The sequence below is a fragment of the Marmota flaviventris genome, chromosome X (genome assembly GCF_047511675.1).
Source record: "Marmota flaviventris isolate mMarFla1 chromosome X, mMarFla1.hap1, whole genome shotgun sequence".
In the NCBI taxonomy this organism is placed as follows: Eukaryota; Metazoa; Chordata; class Mammalia; order Rodentia; family Sciuridae; genus Marmota; species Marmota flaviventris.
Window position 1 is genome coordinate 18554712 of NC_092518.1, and position 27036 is coordinate 18581747.

The 27036-nt window shown below is 35.8% G+C and overlaps 1 protein-coding gene across 1 annotated transcript in view; it reads left to right on the forward strand.

Moving 5' to 3' along the window:
* Pola1 (DNA polymerase alpha 1, catalytic subunit) overlaps positions 1–27036 on the forward strand; it is a 294232-nt gene that overhangs the window by 11553 nt on the left and 255643 nt on the right. The window contains exons 5-18 of the mRNA XM_027927441.2: positions 5128–5243; positions 5709–5771; positions 6628–6720; positions 7150–7237; positions 7494–7695; positions 8230–8408; positions 14564–14676; positions 15427–15543; positions 17263–17337; positions 18213–18351; positions 19225–19379; positions 22284–22368; positions 23306–23367; positions 24692–24781. Of these exons, the coding sequence (XP_027783242.1) occupies positions 5128–5243; positions 5709–5771; positions 6628–6720; positions 7150–7237; positions 7494–7695; positions 8230–8408; positions 14564–14676; positions 15427–15543; positions 17263–17337; positions 18213–18351; positions 19225–19379; positions 22284–22368; positions 23306–23367; positions 24692–24781 (1577 nt within the window). The remainder of the gene's footprint in view (positions 1–5127; positions 5244–5708; positions 5772–6627; positions 6721–7149; positions 7238–7493; positions 7696–8229; positions 8409–14563; positions 14677–15426; positions 15544–17262; positions 17338–18212; positions 18352–19224; positions 19380–22283; positions 22369–23305; positions 23368–24691; positions 24782–27036) is intronic.

A 27036-nucleotide genomic window follows, 5' to 3' on the forward strand; every position in this document is an offset into this window, starting at 1 on the left:
CTGAACTATATCCCCAGCCCCCAAAGTGTGTTTTTTGAAAAAAGATAAATATAAAGAATATATAATCATGTTACAGAATCCTATTTGGCCACAAAGCCTTACATCTCTGCTATCATGCTCTTACAGAGGGAGTGGACTCTCATTTGCACATTAATGTTTTGCAACATTTGTTTCCTCTCCCCTTTCCAACCACTGACACAGACTAATTGTTGGTGAAATTTTTGAACTTCAGAAGTCCCTTTCTAAGAATAAAGGCTCTCATCTGCTTAACCACAGTACCATTATCATTTATCATTGTCTATAGTAATATGTGTCCAGTTTGCTGAGTAAGGTCTTTTGTAGCTTTTTTTTTTTTTCTCCAGTATTGGAAATTGACCCAGGACTTGCTTTGCATACACAAGGTCCTGAATTCATGCCCTCTGTAAAGAGCATTCCATTCCCTTAGTGTTGATAATAAATTTGATCTCCTGGTTAAGATGATATGTCAGATTTCTTCTAAAGCTACCTTTCCCCCTTTATGATTAATGCAAATAAGTGGTGATAATTTGAGACCATGTGTATATCCCATTTTCCCATGAATTTTCACCCAGTGCATTCAGCATCTGTTGATGATTCTCTCCTTTTAAATTTTATTCTGTTATTTTTGAGATGGAGTCTTGCTATGTTGCCCAGGCTGGCCTTGAACTTCTGGGTCAAGTGATCTTCCTGCTTAAGCCTCCTTAGTGGCTGGGTCTACAGGTGCATGCCACTGCACTCAGCTTCTTTCCTTTTTAAAATTATCACTTCAAACTCACGGGTTTCTAGAAAATTTACTGTTATAATTTAGTGCTACCATTTCTCCTTTCAGTGTTCAAATTATCCCAGATTTAGCTGGTAGGAGTGAAACCCCTTTTAGTTGTTGCCTGCATCCTTTTGATGTGATCCAATCAGTCTGAGCATTTCCTAGCTATCAGGGCTGAGAAGATGTTCAAAGTTTACCTTGTACTCTTCCTGTACCAGACTTGGAATCAACTGTTTCTAGCCATCATCTGGTTCCTTTCATGGGGAATGTTATTCAGATCTGGGAGAACGATGTGTTTATTGCTCTTGGGGTATGATGGTTTCTAGCTTCTAGGCCCTTCTGGTGAACAGAACTAGGAAATTATGTATGTTTTGAATTCATACTGATAAATTTTATCCCAGTCCAATACTACTGAATTCATCTTCTCAATTCATATTTTTACACTTTCAATGAAAATCCTTGTTTTCTGAAATATACACAGTTGTTTTAGAATTACTAAATCAACAACCTTTCTGTTTTTGTTTTCTTTTAAGGTACATTTTTTACTTATAGGTGGACACAATATATTTTATTTGAGGATCGAACCCAGTGCCTTATGCATGCTAGGCAAGCACTCTACCTCTGAGCCAAAACCCCAGCCCTCTATTAACAACCTTTCTAAGTAAAGTTTATGATTTCTTTGCAATTTTACTTGTTCTTGGTGTATAGCCCTCTAAAGATTTGTTGTGAGAGTTTATAGGTTCATTTGTTTTTGTATTCAAATTTTTAAAAGTCTTTAACTTTTTACAATATTATAAAATAACTATATAATGTCAAAATCAAAATGATATCAAGAGATATATACAGAAAAGTCTTGCTCTTATTCCTATGCCTTCTGTCTTATTTCTACCCATCTCTGTAAATAACCATTTTAATTAATTTCTGGTTTATCTTTCCTTTGTTCACAGTTATTAAAAAAACATATGTTTGGTTTTCCCTCACATGGGATGTTATTTATTCATTCATCCATCCATTAGAGTATGAATGGACAAGTTTCTGCCAAACTGTAGTGTAGAAACTCTATACACTGGGACCCTTTTGTAGAATTGTGGCAAATTGTGTATTTGTAGTTTATATGCGTCCTGGAAGATAGAATGAACCCATTTACTGTATTATGTCCCAGAATCAAGGAGACCTGTGTTATGGCTATATTGTTAATTATATCAACTTGACATAGTCCCAATCACCTATGTAGATTTTAGTTTTGGTCAGCTGCAAATTAGGAAGTTGGACTGGTTAAGGAGCTTCTCAAAGAAAGGACCCATGTCCCACTCACTCCAGGGCTGATCACAGCAGCAGACATGAAAGAAGTATGCAGTATTTGTTGAATAAATGAGCCACCACTGTTTCTTTTCATATTGTTATCTGTTTTGGCAATACATCAGTAAAGAGAATGAGTTGATATTCTGGAAGACAGCTAGTCTTAGAAATTTTTATTTTATGCTTTGCCACTGCCATTCACCCACAAATCCCCATTGTTTCAGTGAACCTCACTAAGAGCCCACGTAAGGTCACAAGATATTATGAAGGCAAACAGAATTCTGAAATCCACTTAAAAAACTTACAAGAAATTGTAGTTTTGAGTATAAGGTCAGTTCTTTATGGTGTGAATCCAGTCCCTGGCATGCTGTTTTCAAATAGAGAAAAATATTGGTCAAGTCCAAATGAAGAAAAATAACTGGAAAAGCACAATAAACTAATTGTGGATTTCTACATACTAAACTGTGTGTGTGTGTGTGGGGGGTGCTGGGGATTGAACCCAGGGCCTTGTGCATGCAAGGCAAGCACTCTACCAACTGACCTATATCCCCATACCCCAGCCCCCTTGCATACTAAACATTTTAACCATTAAGTATATTCTGTCTTCAAACTGCTCCAGTTGGTCTCAATAAAGATACAAGTTCTTTCATGCAATTCTCTGGTCTCACATATTTTACAAATGTCCTGTAAACCTTTTCATAGCCTTGCCATGTGAAAAATGCCTGTTTTTTATTGTGGTAGAATACATATCACAAAATTTACCATTAGTGACATTTAGTACATTTGCAGTGTTTGCAGCCATCACCATTATCTAATTTCAGAATATTTTCATTGCCCCAGATGGAAACCCCATACTCATTAAGCAGTCACTCTCTAGTCTTCCTTCCCTCAGCACCTGGCAACCATTAATCTGCTTTCTGCTTCTATGGTTTTGCCTGTTGTGGACGTTTTATATAACTGGGATCATACAATATGTAACCTTTTTTTGTCTGGCATCTTTCACTTAGCATAATGTTTTAAAGTTTCTTCCATGCTATAGCATGTATTAGTGCTTTATTTTTTGTGGCTGAATAATATTATCTGGATGTGTGTTGCCCATTTTGTTTACCCATTCATCAGTTGATGGGCACTGAGTTATCTACCTTTTTTAATGCTGCTATGAACATGTATGTTGAAGCTTTTGTTTGAATACCTGTTTTCATTTCTTTTGGGTATATACCTAGGAATGGAATTGTGTGTACGTATTTCTATTTTCTTTCTTAGACAAAAGATACCATCTATAGATAGTTTTGTAGTTTGCTTTTTTCACCTAAGATATTCTGAAAATCACTTCATATTAGTACTTAACAGATTTTTCTTATTTATGTCTTTATGGCTGCATAGTACTCCATTATATTGATATGCTATCGTTTATTAAAATAATTATTTTGGGTGGACATTTATTTTCAATAATTTGTTATTACAAATAATGCCACATATCCAGTAACTCTTGTGCATATCATGTTTTCCTTGGAAAATTCCTAGAAGTGGAATTGTTGGCTCAGAGAGTAAATGCTCACAAAATTTTTATTAGGCATTGACAAGACATTGCCAAGTTCTCAAGTTCTTCTAGGAGTTGTCCTTTTGTACCCTCCTATGAACAGTGTCTGAGTGTGTATTTCCCCAAAGCCCTGCTGATAGTATGTTAAGCTGAATTTTTGCCAGTTTGATATGCAAGAAATGGCATCTCAGTGTGGTGTTCATTTGCATTTCTTTTATACATAAAGTTGTGGATCTTCTCATAAAACTTTGTATTTATTGCTCACATTCCTTTTGAGTTTCAATTGGTTGTTTTAGGTCTTTATATCAGGGAAATGTTTGTCAGGGTAATGGATACTTTATCTGTGATACATATTGTAAATATTTTCTCCAGGTTTTTCTTTAAATTCCTTTTCTGGTGTAATTGAAGTTATCAATCTGTTTTTTCCTTGAAAGTAGATTTTGAATTAGTGTTAGATTTTTACTATACCCAGGTTACAAAGGAATTTGCTTTTCTAAAGTACTTGTACAGTTTTATTTTTAAAATTTCCTTTTGGTGTTTATATGGATCTTACAAATGGCTAGCCAACACTATTTATTTATAAATCTATTTTTCCCCAAGTGATATAAGTTGTCACCTTTATTATATGCTAAATTTGCATATGTGATGGGGTCTTTTTTCTAGATTGTATTTTTTACTCATCTGGTCTCTCTATATATATGCCACTACCACACTATTTTAATTATTCATTTAGTTTTTTTGAGATTGAGACTATTTTGGGATGAATCAGAAAGTGAGATTAAAATTGACAGTATTAGGAAAGTTGATTTACACATGGTCAGAAGAGAATAAATGGCAAAAGTTTTCTTTTAATGAGCAAATGCCTCTGTGCTGTTCAGTGTTAATGTGACATAGTTGCATGTGTCTAGTTGCTGTTCTCATAAAAATGGAAATCGGGATGCTGCAGTATCATAACTGGTAATTCCATTTCTTTACAGTTAAGTTGTTCTGTCAAATTACATATAAAATCAAAGATATGATCTCATGAAGGTTACTAGGATAATCTCTTGATTCCAGCTTGGCTTTATTTTTCCTATATTACTTTTTTTACACAATACTTTTATTTTATTTATTTTTATGTGATGCTGAGGATTGAACCCAGTGCCTCACATGTGCCAGGCAAGTGCTCTACCACTGAGCTACAACCCCAGCCCTCCTGTCTCACTTAAAAAAAGACTTTTTAGTCACACTAACGTTAGCAATTAAATAGTCACACTTAACTCATCCTGATATTTAACTTGTGTTTTATCAGTTTTTGTAATAATGTTTAGCCCAAGTTTTTGAATTTAGCTTATTTTAAAGTTTCTTTTTTATGTACCTTGTGTAAAATCTTCATATATTTGTATTTTGAAGTCTTAATATTTTCTTCCCAAATTCCCATATATGGAGAACAAGTGACTACTAGGCTTTTTGTTTTCCAATTTGAACTGGGACCTTTTGTGTTTCTAAATAATATATATTCCAATAGGAAAGGATGCTAAAGCACGCAACAGAGACAAGAAGAATGTAAAGAAACTTGCAGTGACAAAACCAAACAATATCAAGTCAATGTTCATTGCCAGTGCTGGAAAGAAAAGCACAGATGTGAGTTTCATGGTTTCTGTATATTTTGTCTTTTCCTTTGTGAAATGAATTTAGTATATGATTATACAGATATTAGAAACTTAATACATATTTAAATAACATTTTCCCAGCTTCACTCCCTAAGTTGACTTTAGTTTTCAAATGATTTAAGCACCTCAATGATTAGAATTTGGGACATAGAAAAGAAAGATTGAACAGGAAAACTGAATTGAAAGTGTGTTTCATTTCAGTGACTAGCAGGAAGATCATGGAATGAGAATTAAAATAGAGGATGGGAGCTATAAATTTAGAATTTACGTATACACAGGTGGTAGTTAAAATCTGAATAGATTTGAGCACTTAGAGTGAATGAAATGAAGAGGTAAGGACTGATTGGTTAGGTTCTTCCTTTCATAGTCGTGTGTGGTCTGGGTGAAAATTTAATGTGCAGGGCTTTCTCATTTTGCCTTCCTTTATAATCTCTAGAAAGCTGTAGATTTGTCTAAGGATGAACTGCTAGGTGACATTCTACAAGATCTGAACACTGAGGTAAGTGATTCTCTGGGAGTTATAAAATGTGCAGGGAACATAGGTTCTAGAAATAATTCAGAAGTTGTATGGAATAGACTTTTGCTAGAATTTAAAAAATGCAAGGACAGTACCACCAAAAGAAATATCCCACAAAAATAAAAACAAAAATAAAATCTTCCAGTTAGTTTCTTCTCACCATTTTAGGTGAGTAGTTTCTAGCTGTTACAGCTATGTGATTATGTAGATGGGGCTGTGTGGGTGTATGTTGGAAGTAGTAAGAATACACTCAGGAGTCAGTTCTGTGAATGCTCACTGCTTGTGTTCAGTTGCTATAGCATATGTTCCCTAAATAGATTGAAGCCTGTCAGTCTACACAATCAGGCATAAGATCCTTGTCTTTAATTCTGAGTGGGAGTGAAGAAAGAGTTAGTGTCCTATTCCTGATAGAACTCAAATAGGCTCACCTACACTGTGAATTTGAAATTTGGCCATTTCTCATAAAGGCTAAGTGTTTATTTAGAAGTGTATTTCTTTCTAAATGACCATAGATCAAAATAATCTAGCATCAACACTATGCAGTCATATGTATCTTGATTGTTTTTAAATGTAATATTCTGGAAGGATAAGTGAAAGACTGTGTTAAATTTTAAAAAGAAAAGGATTGGTGAGGGGTGGATTCAGTATCTATTCAGGTTTTCTAGTGATTTCTGTAGTATTGTTGCTATAGTAACCACAGTGTATGAACATAGATCCTGGGGGGGGCGGCAGGGAAGGAAAAATGCTTATTGGGTTTCAGTGAGCGAAGAAATGCACTTTATCTGTTACGTGGTAAACCAAGCATGGCAGTGAATGTCTGTCTTACCCTTCCTTTTAGAAACCTCAAATAACTCTTCCACCTATAATAATACCTAAGAAGAAAAGATCTACTGGAGCTTCTCTGAATCCTTTTGCTGTGTACACTCCCAAGGTAAAGCGTATAGAGATACCCTGCTTGATTTATGATATTGTTTTAAATTTATTTATTTTTGCTTTTCTATGTGAAGGAAATGGCTTTGAATTTATTTTTGATTTTTTAAAAATTAGGACTGCCATTCAATATATAGTTTTGTGTATTTCAAAAATAGCATGTGCCTGCTTTTTTCATAGTAAATTTTGTAGTAACTAATATGTGTTTATTATAGGTATTACAACTGTGCTAAATGCAATAATTTTCCTCCTGGAAACAAGTATTTTTTTCTGTAAATCTAGGTAACAGTAAAATAATTGAAGCTGTTACATTAATAATACATAAAATCTTTTTATAAATGGGAACTGTCATTATCTTTGGTCAGGGTAGGACAGTTACATATTTTTAGTATGCAAGTCTAAGTGACTAAACATTTAAAAATGTTTACAGGCAATTCCTTCAGGAAAAACTGCTTCCCCTGTCGCCAGGAAGGAGCTTTCATTAACTCCTGCTCCTCTTAAACGAGCTGAATTTGCTGGTAAGTCTGATGTCAGGCAGAAGTGCAAGGGTGTTGAGCAGTTGTTTTTACAGCAGTAGAAGAAGTGGAGGTATTGTGATGGCAAGTCTAAGTGTGAAAGATTTGGATTTGTAGCACTAAAAGTTAAAAACATCCAATTTGGAGACTAAAGAGAAATACAAGTGTAGGAAAAGGGATGTGCTGATATTTCAGTGTTGGGTAAACCATTGTGCTCCAGGTACTAGCATGTGACAGGAATATATGCTGATGTCTACAGGAGAGCTGGTGCAGCCAGAGTGTCTGGAAGATGAGTGTGAGTCAGGGGAAATGGAGTTTGAAGATGGTGACTTTGATGAGCCCATGGAAGCTGAGGAGGTGGACATGAAGCCTATGGCTGCCAAGACTTGGGACCAAGAGAGTGAGCCAGCAGAGAGGATGAAACATAAGGCGGATCCTAGGAAAGAGTCCACGTCTTGCTTGTAAGAGCATTTTCTGGTATTTTTTTTCCCTGGCAGATAGCACTCCAATTAATCTGTTAGATTTTTTTTTGAAATTTTTTAATATTTATTTTTTAGTTTTCGGTGGACACAACATCTTTGCATGTGGTGCTGAGGATCAAACCCAGACCGCACACATGCCAGGCGAGCGCGCTACCGCTTGAGCCACATCCCCAGCCCCTCTGTTAGATTTTTAAAAAAAATTTTTTTTCATTGTAGATGGACACAATATCTTTATTTTATTTATTTATTTTTATGTGGTGCTGAGGATTGAACCCAGTGCCTCACATGTGCTAGGCAAGTTCTCTACCACTGAGCTACTGTCCCAGCCAAGATTAAAAAAAAAGTTTTCATAGTTGTAGATGGACAGCATGCCTTTATTTGTTTAGGTTTTTATGCAGTGTTAAGGATTGAACCCAGTGCCTCACACGTTAGGCAAGCGCTCTGCCACTGAGCAGTAGCACCAGCCCTACTCTGTTAGATTTTGAAAAGTTTTGGAAAATTTGATTTCTGCAGGGGAAGTTTTCTCCCAGATGACTCTTGTTGGGGCATTGATCAGGAAGATGATAGCAGTTTCTCAGCACAAGAAATTCAAGTGGATTCCAGTCAACTCCCATTGGTAAAAGGGACAGATGAAGAACAAGTGTTCCAGTTTTATTGGTTGGATGCTTATGAAGATCAGTACAACCAACCAGGTAATCAAAGATAAAGTAACCATATGTCTTGATGGAGTAGCAAGTTTTCCCTTAAATATTTAGTGATGAACATTGGCACAGGCTCTGCCCTCATGTAAGTGTGTTATAGGAGAGCAGTACTTGTTCATTGTAAAGTGCGTGAGCCACCCTGTGGTGTGAATAGTCCTTAAAATGCTTATTCCAAAAATCAGTTATTTGTGATTTTTGAATGTGCTTGTACTTTGCCATCGATGTATCTGAAGTTGCAGGATTATACTGCAAATGGAATCAGTCATTAATTTGTCTCTTTATTTAGCAAATTGGACACATGTTGTGTTTAAGACACTGAGAGGGGGTGAACAAACTGCACAAATTCCCTATGCTATAATGTTGCTTATATTTTAATGGGGTGGGAGTGGGTGGGGAGAAATTGGCTATAAATAAAAGAAACTGATGTAAAAGGGAGTTAGTTGTAGGATGCTCAGTGAAGGCCTGTCTTAAGAGATGATCTCTGGGCTAAGATGTGAGGCACATACAGAGTCGAGGAAAGGACATTTCAGCTAAGAATCCAGTAAGTGGGAAGGACTGACACGAAGAAGGTGGCCTGTGTGATAGTAGCATAGTTATCAAGTGATAAGATTGGTATGCAGTGAAGTTGGAGATAAAGGTAAAAGGCCACATAAGATGGATGGTCCCATAATTGACTTTGCATTTCAACAGGAATTCTCTTGTCTGTGAAGAGAATAACAGACATGTTATTCTGTGTGTGCATGCTTGTATATATAGCTGTAGAAGGGTGAGCTAGAGTGGGGTGGTAGGAAATTATGGAAGCCCTGGAGATCAGTCATTCCAGGGCAGAGGTACTAGTTACTTGGACCCTGGAGGCTGGGAAGGAGAGAAATGAAGGCATTTAACAAGTATTTTGATACAAACTTGTTGATGGATTGAATCTGAGCATTGATGGAAAGGAGAAATCAAGACTGATTCCCAGGTCATCCTAATGAGCTAGTATTGTGAATTCTTGATTCACAAAATGCTGGGAATAAATTGAAGAAGAGGGCCACACAACAAATGGAACAAAACGTTTATTCTCTTTTAGAATTCACAGGCCTGACCTTCTGATGAGGGGGGTCTTACTAACTCCCTCTTTGTAGAGGAAAAAAAAATCATCTTACAGGAGCCAAGAATGCCCTTAAGATGACAGAGGAGGCTCATTCCATTTTTAACAACAGTAACTGTTAGAAAAGACCCTCCTCAAATTGAACAAATATATTTCTGGTGGTACTTCTGGGCCTGTTTCTCTTTAACCAAATTGAGTATGTATTATTTCAGTTCTTCAAGATAACTTTTTTTTAATTTAAAAATCACCTCCAAATGAATGTTTTTTCATTAAACAGAAATAGTGGATATTCTCTGTTTTTAATCTTTACCCTTTGCCTAAAAGATAGGAGGCAAAATAATTTTGACATATCTCATTTGTTTTTCATCTCTGAATTTGAGTAGCTGCCTGTTAATTCTGGGATTTTTTTTAGTCCTGTTTTTTTTTGTCTTCTTCCTGTTTTCTAAGACCTCCGAGAGAACTTCTCAACTTCATGGAACTGAGAGGTGTAATAGGTAGCATAATGACCCCTCTCCCTAAAGATGTCCATGTACTAATATTTGGAGCTTGTGATGTTTCCTTGCATGGTAAAAGGGACCTTATAGATTTGATTAATTATTAACCCATTGGTTAATGGTTCCATCAAAACCAGAAACCTGGAAGCCATCCTTGATTCCCTCCTTTTCCTCACTTGTTAGTTTACTCCTTCTAAAGTAGATAATCTATCTCCTCATAACTGGTGCCCTGAACCCTTCTTGCCTACTGAATTCATTGTACCAGCCTCCTAATTGATCTCTAAACTGTTATCTTCCACATTACTGCCAGAGTGATTGATCAGAGAGTAACATTGACTATATCATTTCCTCATTTAAAAAAATCCTCAGTAGCTATTGCTTATAACATAGAGTCCAAGCTCCTTAGCAAGGTTTCTGATGCCTGCTGTCTATGAATTTTTGCCCTAGAAATTGCTCCTGCGTGTCCTTTTACTCATAGTATTTGTCTGACTGGGATGCCCTTATCTGACACATTCTTCAAGATTCAGCTCAGTTGTCATTTCCTGAAAGTTTTCCTAAACCTCTAGATGGACCTTAGAGTCCTATGACCCCATCATACCCTTTCTCATTGTAGTTTTGTCATCTGATTTTGAAATGATCTGAATCAGTTTTTTTCTCTATCCCAAAGCCTTTAAGCTGCTAGAAATCTTTCATTTCCAGTATTCAGTACAATGCCAGGTCCATAGTAGGCATGCAGTAAATGGTCTCTGAAATAAACTACACAGTGATTGACAGTCTGGTGGATGCACATGGAGAGTTACAGAGCACCAGAGTTGAATTTGCTGCCATTATTTAGTTTGCTTCCTAAATTCTTGTAGCAGTGTGAAATAAGAATGAGTAAAACAAAAGTGGATGGTGACCCCCTCCCAAGTAAGTGCCTATAAAGCATCATTACCAGCGTTGGTTGCCAAGGATCAGAACCTTAAACAACAGTTCTGGGTTGGGGTTTTAGCTCAGTGGAAAAGTGTTGGCCTATTATTTATGGGGCACTGAGTTTGATCTTCAGCACCACATAAAAATAAGATATTGTGTCCATCCACAGCTAAACTGTTTGTGAAAAAGAGTTTGCTATTTTTACCGTTTGTTTTTTGGTTTATACTCTTATTAGTAAATACCATTGTTTCACAGGGCAGGGATCTACTAAGGTACCATAATGTCCAATATAATGGCCATATGTAGTTCTTTTAATTTATACTGTTTAAAAGGAAGTAAAATTTAAAATTCAGTTTCTCAACCAGTAGCCACCTTTTAAGTGCTTAATGGCCACATGTGAAAAGTAGCTACTATATTGGATGGGTCAGATACCAAACAAATATATATCATCACAGACATTTTTCTTAATTAGTGATAGTTTGTAGTAAGGGATATTGGAGGCTAAGATTGAAACATGGAGGCACAACTAAATTTTTTTCAAAGTAATTAATTTCTGATATCAGGCCAGTGTCATGGATAGGTTTTTTTTTTTGTACTGGGGATTGAACTGGGGGGCACTTGACCACTGAGCCACATCCCCACCCCTGTTTGATATTTTATTAGAGACAGGGTCTCACTGAGTTTCTTGCGCCCTGCTTTTTTGCTGAGGCTGGCTTTGAACTTGTGATCCTCTTGCCTTAGCCTCCCAAACCTCTGGGATTATAGGCATGCATCACCACGCCCAGCCATGGATAGGCTTTTAAAATCAATAGTGGGGAAAAATTTTTTGGTGGTGCTAAGAATTGAACCAGGGCATGTACTCTACCACTGAGTTGTACCTCCAGCCCAGGGTAACATTTCACAATTATCTTTTTTGAGATGGGGGATCTCACTATGTTGCCCCTGTTGGCCTCAGACTTATGGGCTCAAGCGATGCTCCAGCTGGGCTCAAGCAGTTTTCCTGTCTCAGCTGCCTGAGTAGCTGGGGCTACAGGCACATGCCATGATGGCCAGCTCAGTTAATTTTTTTTTGTCATACAAGTGCTGAAAAAGGCTTCAGAGATTATCTAGTCTAGTTATTCACTTAGCAGGAAACAGGCTCTGGGGAAAAAAAGTAGTTGACTCTTCAGTGGCAGAAGTCGGGGCTTCTCATTGTCAGTCCACTTTGCCATTCTGTGGTACTTTGCAAGTTGTGTTCTCTGAGGTGGCACATCTTTCTCTGTTTTTGATGCCAATGGGTTAAATAAAATAGCTTTTTTTAAAAATCCTTAAATTTCAGAGGGTTGAACAGTTTCATCGTGATAGTAGGTAATGATCACTGAGCTTTGTGAAATCAATGCTGCTAATAAAAACGAAGTACTCCCAAAGACCCTGTTATTGTTTCTCACTTTCTTACAGATTCTAAGTCAGTCAGTTGTTGCTGAATGCACCATAATTATGAAAAGAATCTTACTCTTTGCATATGGGAAGATATCCTGTCTTCATTATGACTTTTTCAAGGTTGAATAATCCTGACTGCACCTGGTTTCAGCTAGTAACTTTGGGGGGAGTATAATCTTTGTTTACCATGATCTTTTTGTGGCAAACGAGGCATAAACAGTGTCAAATGTGTTGCATGAAGTGTGATATTAGTTTGACTGTAAAATGAGCTATTTGAATCTTTGAATCCAATATTAGGGTCTTTATTTTTCTTTGCATGGAATTTTGTTTTTCCATCTTTAACTGTCATGAGGATGACTTCTAAATTTCTGTGCTACTGTGAATTTTTTCTTTAAATCGTCCCATGGTCCGCCCTTTCCTCTCCCTTATCTTCCCCACTTCCCCCACCCCAGCTGAAAATCACACAACACTTGTAAGAATTTTAATCATCTGCAGAAATGAAAATCCTTAGATAGTCTTATTTCTACTAGAATAAGTGACAAAAGGAAATACTGATGATGAACTGTCTTGTGAAACTGGGGTAATTGGCTTTGTGAACAGTAGCCTTTGCATGTACCAGAATTTTCTTAGTGTCTCAGATAAGTGGCTATGTTGATTACTGCTGTCTAGTTCATGGAGCCTGGGATTTTTTTTTACAGTGACCTTCTCTTGGGTTGACTATCAGATCTTAGGAGTCCTTTCTTTCTTTCTTTTTAAAAATATTTTTTAGTTGTAGTTGGACACAATACCTTTATTTTATTAATTTTTATGTGATGCTGAGGATTGAATCCAGGGCTTTGAACATGCTAGGCAAGTGCTCTACTGCTGAGCCACAACTCCAGCCCAGCAGTCCTTTCTTAATGGCTAGTTTTCTGTTGAAGAGATGGGAGAACAATAACTTGATGTTTAGAAAGGCATGTTTTTACTTCGTTGTGTATATTTCTGAGGGATCACAAAAGAAGGATATCTACTAATTTTATTAGTAAACCATTTGTTAAATAGAAGCAGAAGAGAAAGGAACAGTATAAATACTACCTAGCTAGATATGTTAAGTAACTTGTGATATAGAAAGGGTGAAATAGATTATAATAGAACCCTGTTATGAGATATTTATGTTTATATAGAATAAGAGATGTGTTAGGCAGCTTTTTATCACTATGATCAAATACCTGACAAGAACAACTTAGAGGAGGAAAAGTTCATTTGGGGCTTATGGTTTCAGAGGTTCAGTCCATGAACGACTGACTGACTATTGCTCTGGGCCCAAGTTGTGGCAGAACATCATGGCAGAAGGGTACAGTGAGGAAAGCTGCTTAGCATATGGTAGGCAGAAAGAAGAGAGAGGAGTTGAGGTGCAAGGGACAAAATATAAACCTCAAAGGCAGGCTCCTAGTGACCAAATTCCTCCAACCATGCTTCACCTCCCTATAGTTACCATTTAGTTAGTCCATTCAAGCTAGAATGGACTGTTAGGTTAAGGTTACAGCTCTTATAATCAAATCATTTTACTCCTGAATATTTTGGCATCAACAGGAGTTTTGAGGGGTACCTCATTTCCAAACCATAAGATACAAGATGAATTGTTTTTCCCAAATACAACTTTACATACAGAAAAATACTGATGTATGTATCCCAATACATGAAGATTGTTTTTTATCAGTAAGTGTAAATAAAAAATAAATTTAGAATGATATTCTCATATTTGCATGTTTTCATGAGAGGTTGTAATAGCAGATTTGTTAGACAATAGTTGTTTTATTTTTCTTAATCTGGATAATACTGGTTATAGGGAAACTGTTTATACCAAATTAGAGAATTATTCTATCCCCTTTCTTCCTGGGGTTGTATCACTGTGATAGTGTACTATGGCGTAAGTACTGAGTTAAGAACTGGTTTTGGGGCTGGAGTTGTGTCTCAGCAGTAGAGTGTTTGCCTTGCACGTGTGCAGCCCTGGGTTGGATCCTCAGCACATAAAAGTAAATAAATAAAATGAAGGTATTGTGTACAACTACAACTAAAAATAAATATTTTAAAAACAAAGAACTGGTTTTATATATGTTTGCTGTCAGAATGTTATCACAAAGATATAAATGTGTGGACATGTTCAGTGAGCCTTTACGTTGTTCTTATGATTTGGTGTAATTGAAATGTTTTCTTTTCAATTTCAATTAAGTTTTCCCTTATTCTTTCAGGTGTGGTATTTCTGTTTGGAAAAGTTTTTATTGAATCAGCCAAGACCCACGTGAGCTGTTGTGTCATGGTGAAAAACATTGAGCGAACACTGTACTTCCTTCCCCGTGAAATGGTAAGCATTAGTGATTAGCTTTGAGATTTCAGTAATTATATATGGTACCCATTCTCTATTCCAAGGTCAACCCTATCCTTCAGTAGGGTAGCAGTTCTTCACAACCCCAATTCTTTCTTACTCCCTGCTTCATGACCACTGATTGTCAGCAATTCCAATAGAGGATGGGAAAATTAGAGAAATGAAGTTGAACTCAGTTTTTCAACTTGTTAGAGTAAAAGTGTCTTGAGTTTTAATACAGAATGTTATATTTCCCTTACTCCTCATTTCCATAATAATTGGGCTTGGGACTCTTAGGCTCTAAAATGTGACATGGCATTTGGCCCAGTTTTCCTGCTCTTGTTGCATAGGCAGCTGTAATATTTCCCCTGTGGCCATTTAACAAGATCAGTTCCATTTGCTTCTTCTTTATTAGGACTTTTAATATCTCCAGCTCCCTCCCAGTATCAGCCCCTCCCCATTTCTGTTGAATTGTGGAGCATCTTGGTCAGGATTTATAATACTTATTTTCCCATTGTTTTTTAGCATTGATCATCTTTGCCTTGCTTTATGATGCTTTGGGAGGAATTAGCCATTGGGTTTAGTATTTTTTAGGGATTGTTTTTGCCTTTGAACTCATTGTTGAGACTGTGCTATTAAGTGTTTAAATGGGTGAGGATGAAAACTGTTTTAAACTTGGGTTTCTGGTGGTTAAGAAGATCTTATGTACAGATACTTTTTCTCCCTTTTCTCCTTTCCACGGGTGAACAGAAAATTGATCTAAATACAGGGAAGGAAACAGAAATTCCAGTTACAATGAAGGATGTTTACGATGAATTTGATGAAAGAATAGCAGCAAAATATAAAATTATGAAGTTCAAGTCCAAGGTTTGTATTTGGTTGTAAATTTTTGCCCAGCTTTCTTAATTTGTTGTTTGTTAATGTCTTGATTTTGTAAATAGGTATTGCATATCTACTTCATACAAAGTGCCTTCTGCATATCTCTAACTCATAGAATGGCAATCTCTTTTTTTAAATTTTTATTGTTGGTTGTTCAAAACATTACATAGTTCTTGACATATCATATTTCACACTTTGATTCAAGTGGGTTATGAACTCCTAGAATGGCAATCTCATAGGCATGAATATAAAAACTGTGTTAGATTTTTTAAAATATTTTACTTTCTTTTTAAACTGCTTGTAAAATAATGGTCATGAATTTGAATATATAGATAACTCAAAGCAAATTACTTTAAATGCTTACATTTCATGTTTTTATTCTGAAATGGCAAAGAAAACATTTTGATTTTATAATTAGTTATTGCCAATGCATTTTGATTAGAAGGTTAAGTAAGTTTTAGTTTTAAAAATCAGGGACTATGATGTTATTTCTGATAGAATGAAAGTCTTATATTCGTGTGATGTGTATGACAAATTGTCCAAACTGGTGTTGGTGGCACATGCCTCTGATTCCAGTGACTTGGGAGGCTAAGGCAGAAGGATTACAAGTTTGAGACCAACCATAGTAACTTAGTGAGACTCTGTCTCAAAAAATAAAAATAGCTGGGGATATAGCTCAGTGGAGAATGCCCCTAAAAAAAGAAACAATATTTTGATTTTAGTGAGATATTGATGCCTTTGGCCATAATTGTGGGGTCTGTAGCCCACTAAAAATATGGGAAGTTATAGTGATGGAAAGAAAGGGAGGATTGAGTTGCAAAAGATACAGCTAACACTCTTAACTACTTAAGTTTTGGATTGTGGCTGAGTCACTTCTTTAAATTTCCACAAGTAATAATGCACAAGGCCTTGGGTTTTATTCCTAGCACTGCAAACAAAAACTAAAAACATAAAATTCCAGAGACAATGTGTTGTAATGGCGAAGCATATGAATGTTAGAGTCAGGTTGCTTGTGATTTAAGTCTTAGCCCTGCTGCTTACTAGTATCTGACTATGAACAAGTGCCAAGTGACTTCCCTGTGCCTGTTTCTTTATTTGGCAAATGAGGCCCTATTGCAAGCATTGTCAAAAGGGTTAAATCTCTTGATTCATATTAAATGATTAGAATAGTACTTGACACATAGCCAATACTTACTACATATGAACTATGATTATAGTATTGATTATTCTAGCAAGATGGAGTTGCTTAATGTCAATTAGTAACAAATAATTTTTATTTTTTGAGACAATGTTTTGCTATGTTTTATCAGTGAGGCATGTATAGCTCTGGACTTAAACTCACGATTCTCCTACCCAGACTTCTGAGAGTAGCTGGGATTGTAGGCATGTGCCACAACGTGTCTCTTGACAAATGATTTAATGCATTAACATTGTAAAAAAAAAATCTCTTCTTGCTCCTATTTGAATGCAAATATTTTGATTTCTGTAGTGTCTAAGAGAAGTCTTTTTAACATTGTCACTATGTGTCTTAGTTCTAGTTGAAAGGTGAAAGGATACCTTTTTGGCTTTAATTACTCTTGTGTCCCATAAGGATGCTAGATTACTGATGATTTAATATAGGAAAATGTATTATTTATGTAATGCTGGCTAATTTGCGTTTTGAAAAGTTTTTGTCTTAATGATTTTTTAAAACATCTACTTATCCAGACAGTGGAAAAGAATTATGCTTTTGAGATACCTGATGTTCCCGAAAAATCTCAATACTTGGAAGTTAGATACTCGGTAAGTTAAACAAAGAAAATTACCTGGTTTTGGTGAATGGCATTTTTTTCTACTTTTGAACTTTCAACTAGCTTTCAATTAGGAGTACTGACAGAGCTCCTCAAGCCCACAGTTCATTGAGGTGGACTTACAGTAATGAATAACTGAAATGGATAAAATTAATTTTAAGTACATAGTCTACAGGTTATACTGTCTTTCTCTGCTTTCAAGTATGCATCTTTAAATAAATAACTTGAAACAGCACAATTGTTTGTCAAGTGGAATGAATGCCACATGATGGAGTTGGACATCATTAGTCTGTTAAATGTCTCTTGTAAGCAGTGGAAAGGTGAGAGAGGAGTGTCAGTAGCATCATTATAGTGCTGCTCTTGCTCTTGCTCCTGTGACAGGCAAGGTCGTTGCTGTAGGGTGTTAATTAACCAGACCTTAACCTCTTTTTACCTTTGTTCTAGTGTTTTGATCCCACAATGTTGGAAAAGGGAAACTTTTAAAAAATGTTTTTGGCAGTGGTGATGGAAGCTTTTTCAATGAGTCCCACTCTATTGCTTTCATTCTTCTAATGGAGTGGTACTTACTTGGCTATTCTTTATCAGTGAGGCATGTACAGCTCTGGACACAAATTCTCTCTTGGGGGAGCTTCTTGGCCTATTTTCTTCTAATGGGTGTCATCAAGATGCATTATTTTGTCATTGTGAATTGTTTTTGTTTCCTACTGTGAATTGTTTTGGATTTCATTTGTAGCAAATTACATTTCACATGTATCAAAGGGGTTTCTTCTGCTGCTTCATAGAGAGGCTTTTGTTTATTTCAAATATAGACTTGGAAAAATGTGAAGTAATAGTTTTAAACAAAAAAGATTTTTTTTCCTCTTTTAGGCAGAAGTACCACAGCTTCCTCAGGATTTGAAAGGAGAAACTTTTTCTCATGTATTTGGAACCAACACATCCAGCTTGGAACTGTTCTTGATGAACAGAAAGATCAAAGGACCTTGTTGGCTTGAAGTAAAAAATCCACGTAAGGAAAAATTTAGTCATAATGCTAAGTAGGTTGTTGATAAATGTGCTTTTTTTTTCCCCTAAAGGGAAGTTAAGGAATTGGTTTGTATATTTTAGTGTGTTTATTTCCTTTTGTGTTTTTTCATCAAGATTTTCCTTGAATGATTGTAGGTATATTTGGAATCACTTTATCTCTGTAATGCCTGGCAGTTTAGTCTAGAAGGAGGCCTTAGCACAGGCAGCTGTTCAGGGTGCGTCCCATTATGCTGTTGTTTACATGTACTTCCCACCTGGCAGATAATGCCCAGCTGTTCTCCATAGTAAATTGCTGACCTTTGGAGGGGAGAAGAATCACTTCCTAATGTGGATAGTACTTGTTTTGCCTGTTACTTGATATTTTCTAGTACTTGTATCTGAGATACTCTTTTATCTTCATGAATCTCTTAAAAATGTTTTATGATTTCTCCACGGTAGTGCTTTGGGTTTTTTAAACCTATCTTGGGTCCTGGATTCTTTAGATCATTTTACAAAAAGCTTTGTTTGGATTTAAAAAAAAAAATTGTAGCTGTAGATAGACAGCATACCTTTATTTTATTTGCTTATTTTTTGTATGTGGTGCTAAGGATCAAATGCTGTGCCTCACACATGCTAGGCAAGTGGTCTGCCACTGAGCCATAGCCTTGGTCCCTGTTTGGACCTTTTTTTCCTCAAGAAAATGAACATAGATACACACACATCCAGTAATGTGGCTTATTTTTAGTTAGATGTTATGTCATTTTTAATAGAAGATAGGACTGAAGAATATCTCAGTTAATCACAGTTGTCATAATTCTGGTACTTTTTCTTTTTAAGTTAACAAAAGCGATTGATGTGTTATATCTATTTTTTTCAGAGCTCTTGAACCAGCCAATCAGTTGGTGTAAATTTGAGGCCATGGCTTTGAAACCTGACCTGGTGAATGTAATTAAGGATATTGGTCCTCCTCCACTTGTGGTGATGTCTTTCAGCATGAAAACATTGCAGAATGCAAAGAACCATCAACATGAGGTAAAAAAAAAAGGACATATTTTGTATTTGTTCCTTAGGTGTAATACTTGGCCTGAACTTGTATAGCTTTACTGCAACAAAATTGTTCTTGGAGGGGAAAGAATACTAATTTAGTACAAAACTTCATTTTGGAGAAGGAATTGAATTTGTTTCTTTGTCTGGTGTTGTGGATTTTTTCAAGGAGTTACATTGCTGAAAATATTTTTTAATGTACACAGAGAATAATACAATGAACTCCCTATATCAATCACATATTCAGCAGTTAGCAAATTTTGTGACACCTGTTTTTCTCCCTTCCCTTTTTTCTCTTGAAGTATTTTAAAGTCAGTTTCAAACAGCATGCCATTTTAACCCTGTGTGCCTTTGTATACATCTCTTAAAATATGCACATTTTCTTTTATACCATCATTAGCAAGCCCAATAACATTAACAGTGATTCCTTGATTTAGTCTGAAATCCCCAGCACATACTTAAATGACTTTGTTTCTCACAATGTCTTTTAACAGATGGTTTGAATCGGGATTTACACAAGATTCACAGATGGTGTTTAATTTTTGTGCCACTTTCATCTCTTTTTAAATGGTATAACTCCCACCCATTCCCCCCACTTTCTTTTCAATGACATTGCATGATTACAAGAATTACTGATAGTTGTCTCATATAATGTCCCATTTTCTGTCTGTATTTGTTTGCTCTGTTGTGGTATCATTGGACTTCTTCCTTTATACCAGTGGTTGGCAAACAGTGGTCTGTGAGCCAAATTCAGCCCACTACCTGTTTTTGTAAATAAAGTTTCCTTGAAACACAGCATATCTTCAACTGTTTTTGCTCTACAACAGCAGCGTCAGTTAGTCATGACAGAGACCATGAGGCCTGCAAAGCCTAAACTACTTATTTTTTGGTCCTTTATAGAAACAGAGTGCCTATTCTTCCTCCATCCTTCATACATCTATATGCTATAAGTTATCTCTAAAGGATGAATTAGATTCAAGTTCAGTTTTCTTAGCCAAAATACTTTATAGGTAGTAGAGTGTACTTCATATTGGAAGACACATAATGTCAGGTTAAGCTGCTGTTAGTGAGGCTAAGATTGGTCAGTGGGCTCAAATGGTGATAACCACTGTATATTTCTCCATCAGCTTTTCATCTAACCTTGCCACTACAGGTGTTTTGGGCTGTTGTGGAGTGCTGTTGTGGTCTATTGTGTTGTGAGATGTTGAGCAGTGTCTGTGGCCTCTCCCTGCTAGATGTGTGTACCCCCTCTCCCTGCTAGTTGTAACAGTCTAAAAATGCCTCCAGCAATTGCCAAATATTCCTTAGAGGAAAATGTGAGGGTACAGTTATCCCCAGTTGAGAACTACTGTTCTAATGCCTCCATGAATTAGTCATTTTACCTCAATTAGTTATTTCATTAAGAGTTTTAAAATGGTGGTTTTTACACATACACACACACACACACACACACACACACACGTATGTATATTCCCTATCTGTTGAATTCATTATTATTTTATTTTTGACATTATTATTTTGAAATGGGGTCTCACTATGTTGCCCAGGCTGGCCCTGAACTTCTGGGCTCAAGTGAGCCCCCTGCCTCAGTCTCTCAAGTAGCTGGAACCATAGGCGAGCACCAGTGTGGTCAGCTTGTTACATTTGATCCTTATGGTTTTCTTACTCTGATCAATGGGAGTTTCTTTATGTTTGCTTCATTTTGACATAAATGGGGGTATTTTTAAAAGAGGATTTTGGACAATATTTTCATTCTTTTAGTATGTGATTTCATCTTTATTTTTGGTAGTGCTGGAGACTGAATGAATGCAGGCTCTTGTGCATGCTGAGTGCATGCTCTACCACTGAGCTACAGCCCAAGCCCTGATCTTTAAATAATCATTTCTGTAGATGATCGGAGTTAATAGTTAAGTGTTTGGGAAAGGTTCAATAAGTCCTTAGTTAAAATTAAAAAAGAAGTGTCTGTTCTCTTGTGCCCAGAGTGAGGTTTTCACAGACTGTTTCCTAATAAAGGAAATAGGGCTCTGTGGAGAAATGGCTTAATGAAGGCAGGGAATGTCTAAGATAAATCTGGAACATCGTGTTATATCAGAAAGGAAGGATGATATTAAAATCTACTGAAGATATGTCAGAAGGACCCAGGAAACAACTTGCAGAGTATCCTACTGACCAAAGGTGGGACAATGTGAGCACGATAAGAATAATTGCAATAGATGGAAACGCTCAAATTTATGAGTTCATGATGATACTAACAACAATAACACTGCCACATTGCTCATTTATGAAGGATACTTGGAAACTAACTCATTTTTAAAACTGATAAATGAGGGAATCAAATCAAGCATTATCCTGACTTTTCTGGAAAACATACTGTACCTCAGGCAACCAAATAATTGATGAAGTGAAGTTTCTGTTCTTAGAAGGTTTTCAGCTAATAAATAATGAAGGAAAAATGGAATAATACCACTTTCTAATCCCCAGTGAAATAATGGATCTAGGCCATGATTGACAGTGGCTGCTAATTTCACTGAAATATAGAAAAATAGACATTATGTGTCTGTGCTTTCTGATAGAAGTAATCAGTAGCACCTCTAAAGTATTTTTGCCAAATAGTTGAACCTGGTTTTGATAAAGTCATTTGATCTAACTGTGAATTTATAGGCAGTACAGAAACAGAATGTGTTAAATGAAAGTGACCCTATTAGGATATAAGCAACAGAATCCATACCACGGAGCATTCTATAGGATAAACAACTCAGTTTCTTCAACAAATGTAAATTGCAGGGAGATGATAGGTGGGGTAGGGTTGTACCTGTAGTTTTACATATCAGTAAGAGTGCAGAATATATATTAGGTGTCTGATAAGTGATTTCCCCCTTCCTTTCTTTGCAGGTTATTGCTATAGCAGCTTTGGTTCATCACAATTTTGCATTAGATAAAGCACCCCCACAACCTCCCTTTCAGTCACACTTCTGTGGTATGTATTTTTTAAAGATACTTTATTAAAGACTTGATTTGAGTTTTTTCTTAGATCAGTACCTTGTTTTTCAAAAATTATTTTCAAGAATAAATAGTGCATACTGTTAAGGTTGTTTTTAGCTATGGAAACTAAGTTTTATTGTCCAGAGTTTTCTTTGCAATGAGGCAGGTGCCAAGGAATAAATTAATGTTCGCCTATTTGGGAGAGGTTATAGTAATATCAAATTGAAATTGAGTTGTACTACAATTCAATGTGTGAAACATCGACAGAATTCTGTGTGTTTAATGAGTCAGTCTCCAAGGAGGATTCTGATATAGTCCATGTTGAAAGCCAGTTAAATAAATTTTGTTTTAGCAAATTTATTTTGTTTTAGCAACACATTAGTTTTGCTAAACATAAAACAAAATTTATGATTACCGTGAAGTTTATCACTTAAGTAGGGGGAATACATGGAATAAAACACTGCTAATAGCTTGAAGAAAATATGGAAGAAACTAGTCATTAGCTCATTTCAACAAGCCTTTATTCACCTCCTCTGTGTGTTACTGTGAGAACAGCTATTTTTATGGTGTAGAGGAGAAACTGTCATCTTTTCCAAGTTTGAGAAGTTTGAACTGAGTTACTTCATTGTAAACTGGTTGAGGCTTTGGTGGTTGTGGGATTTCCTTTGGGAGAGAATGTTATAATCATTCATTTTGACTTTGATGGATAGCAAAATTTGATCAAAGTTTTAACAATTGTAGGGATAGAGTTCTGTGCTTGGCTATTCATTTGAATCCCAACATGATCAATGAAAATACTTGAACCTTTTAACATTTTAGGGATGGGGGAATATTTATATCTAATTTCTAAATTTCTATTTGGAAACATGCATTGATGTCTACCTGAAATTACAATAAAATGGGTTTTGGAATTTTTTTTTCCCTTCTTATAGTTGTATCTAAACCGAAGGACTGTATTTTTCCATGTGCTTTCATTGAAGTCATTAAGGAAAAGGTAAATAGCTAATTATTCCTTTTAAATATGAAGTATTTATTTGTTTGGAAAGAAAATAGGAGGATAGTATGCTCCATGAATTTTTTTCTGGGCCCTTAATAAAATGGCAGGGGAATAATAAAATGTAGTGAGCTTTTCACAAAGCTAAATGTATTCAATATAAATAAATAATTTTTTTGGAGCGTACATTGTTTCTTTTTTTTCTTTCATCTCCTTTTTTAAAATTTGTTCTAATTAGTTATACATGACAGAATGTGTTTTTTTAAGAATTTTTTTTAGTTGTCAATGGACCTTTATTTATTGATACGTGGTGCTGAGAATCGAACCCAGTGCCTCATACATGCCAGGCAAGTGTTCTGCCACTGAGCCACAACCTCAGCCCGACAGAATGCATTTTGACACATCATACATAAATGGAGTATAACTTCTCATTCTTCTGGTTGCACATGATGTAGAATCACACTAGTTGTGTAATCATATATACACATATGGTAATAATGTTTGATTAAAAGTTCACTTGTTAATGTCTTCACGTGACAAAATCAAATGCTGCAACCTTGTCAGGTTTCATGTATATTATTTTAAATTGACTTGAGAAGTCCAACAGTTTCGGGGTACTTTTAGGTTAGGCTATCATTTGTGACATGTCCTGAATTACCTATCCAAGTACAGTGACCTAGGAATTCTTGTAGAGTCAAACTGACATTTTTGTGACGTAGTTATGGAATACATATAGTTATCAACTTCTATTTTAAGAGATTTTTAATAAGAGCAGATTGAATACTTGATTTATATTCAGTAATCCAAGTGGAAGGCTTTTGTGTAAAGATAGATTTTATTTATATTTAAAATACTCATAATTTTTATATTTGTTTTTAGTCTAGTTTCTTATTTATCTGTTCTTATACCATTATTTGAGAATAGTTTATATAATCCTTGGGATTTCTTTTCCTGATAAATACATCAACAGTGAAGTCTACCAGGGATTATATAGGAAATTAAGTAATGCTTTTGAAAGGTACTCTGATTTATTTGCTTTCAAATGTGTCCAATGTACAAACATGTCTCTGTGGAAGGACATTTCTGCTCTTGCTGTTGCTTAGCACTTAAAATTTTGCTTTATTCTCATGCATATTACTAGAATGAGCTCCTCAGAGACTTTGTGCAATTATTATTGCAAAACCTAGAATCTAAAATTTCATTGCTGCATTTAGTTTTGAAATGGGGAGTTTCTTTTAACCCTAAGAAATCTTAATCCTGGTTAAACAAGAAGCCAAGGTACAATACTTTAAAGAGTTGGTGACTGGTATGTTTTTATTAACAGAATGTGAAGGTTGAGGTTGCTACAACAGAAAGAACACTGCTAGGTTTTTTCCTTGCAAAAGTTCACAAAATTGATCCTGATATCATTGTGGTAAGTAGCTTTTTGATCATGTTGCAGGGAAACTCTTCATTTCTTAGTTCTTTTCAGTGTGACTTTATTGGTTATTTTTATTGTTTATTTACTTTTGAGCTCCAAAGAATCTTTTCAGAGTGAAATGAATTGCTATACTAATTGCAAATAGAAAGGGGAAAAACCCTAGCCTACTATAAGATAGGCTTTGTGTGTGTGTGTGTGTGTGTGTGTGTGTGTGTGTGTGGTGTGTGTGTTGCTCGGGATTGAATCCAGGGCTTTGTGCATGCAAGACAAGCACTTTACCAACTGAGCTATATCCCCAGCCCCCTAGGCTTTTTTTCCCTAATATTAAAGCAACCCTTGAATTATTATTGAAGTTTAAAACACTCTAGTTATTTACAGTTGACGAGACCAGCATATCAGTAAGTAAATGTATATAAGCTGTTAGTATCTTTAAAATTTTTGCTTAGTGACCCAGATGTATAGTGTCAACAGGAGTTAATTATTTCCCTTGATTTGGTGCAAATCAGAAAACTAAGTATTTTAGTTTTATGAGCCTAGTGGATCTTTATGACATTCCTTTGAGAGCTCATACTAGCAATTTTTTTTCTCTTGACAACTTCCCATGTTCCAACTAGATAGTGAGAGCTAATAATTCATTGTTTTGCCCCAGTTCGTAGAAGTTATAAAGCAAGATATTTACTTTTGTGTGTTTTTTGGCCTTCCTTTATATGCTTCTTGATAGGAATTCTTCCTTTTGTCTTTTTTTCTGGGTCAATTGATCAGTCAAACTCTATTGTTTTATTTTTTGACAGAAAGTATAATAAATGCCTATATTTTAAATATGATATTAGTAATATGGTTATAATATATATTAGTGGTAGATGGACACAATACCTTTATTTTGTTTATTTATATGTGGTGCTGAGGATCAAACCCAGTGCCTCACACATGCCAGGCAAGTGCTCTACCAATGAGCCACACCCCTGCCCCTATATATATATTTTTAGTGTTAGAAAAATTAATTAAAAACTGTTCTTATATTACAGCTTCTTTTTAAAAGATGTTTTAAAAATGTGTTCTTTTTAGATATACATGAGTAGGGTATTTTTGTTTGTTTGTTTTTTGAGATAGGGTCTTGCTAAGTTGCTTAGGGCCTCACAAAGTTGTTGAGGCTGGCTTTGAACTCACAATCCTCCTGCCTCAGCCTTTTGAGCTGCTGGGATTACAGGCATATGCCACTGCATCTGGCAGTAGAGTGTATTTTGACATATTATACGTACATGTAGTATAACTTAGTCTAATTGGGATCCCATTCTTGTGGTTGTACGTGATGTGGAGTTTCACTGGTGATGTATTCATATATGAACATAAGAAAGTTATGTCCTATTTATTCTACGATCTCTTCTATTCCCAGTCTTCTCCCTTCCCTTCATCCCCTTTGTCTAATACACTTAATTTCTATTCTTCCCTCCCCTTGTTGTGTGTTAGTATCCACATATCAGAAAGAACATTCAACATGTTTTTTTGGGATTGGCTTATTTCACTTAGTATGATAGTCTCTAGATCCATCTATTTACTGCCAAAAGTCATAAAGTAATCTGGTTATATTGAAGCCTTGCAAAAATGTTTGCCATATCCTTTAGGTTCATTTTTATTCTCAGATATCTTATCTTGCAGTGGCATAGCTATTGTCCTGAAAGCCTGTGGATTGTTAAAAATGTCTCTGCACCCACATCCCTTTGTTATTTCAGGACCCATATTTAAAGTGTGAAAAAATCTGTCCATAGTCCTCTGGCTTAGCACTGGGCCCTCACCTAGTCTCTACTAACAGTAATTTGGTCCCCAGAGTGATGTCTTGGAGCACTATGATACCTGGCCTGACTTAGGATGTTAGAGCCAGGTCTGAGTGAGAAATTCAAATGTAAGATAGAGTCCTGACATGAGTTTGGGTCCCTGATCCCAGGCATGATAATTTGAAAATGATACATTCTTATAATCCTTTGGGACTTTAATTTAATAGACAAAACTGCCATAAATATATAATGGGGTATATTGTTTTTATGTGGTGGTAAAGTACACATAACATAAAATTAACCATTTTGACTGCTTTTAAGTGTACAATTCAGGGATATTAGCTACATACATAATGTGCAGCCATTAACATCATCCATCTCTGTAATTCTTCATCTTCTGAAACTGAAATGGTACTAATTACCTCCTCGTTTCCCCTAGCCCCTGGCAACCATCATTCTGCCTTCTGTCTCATTGAT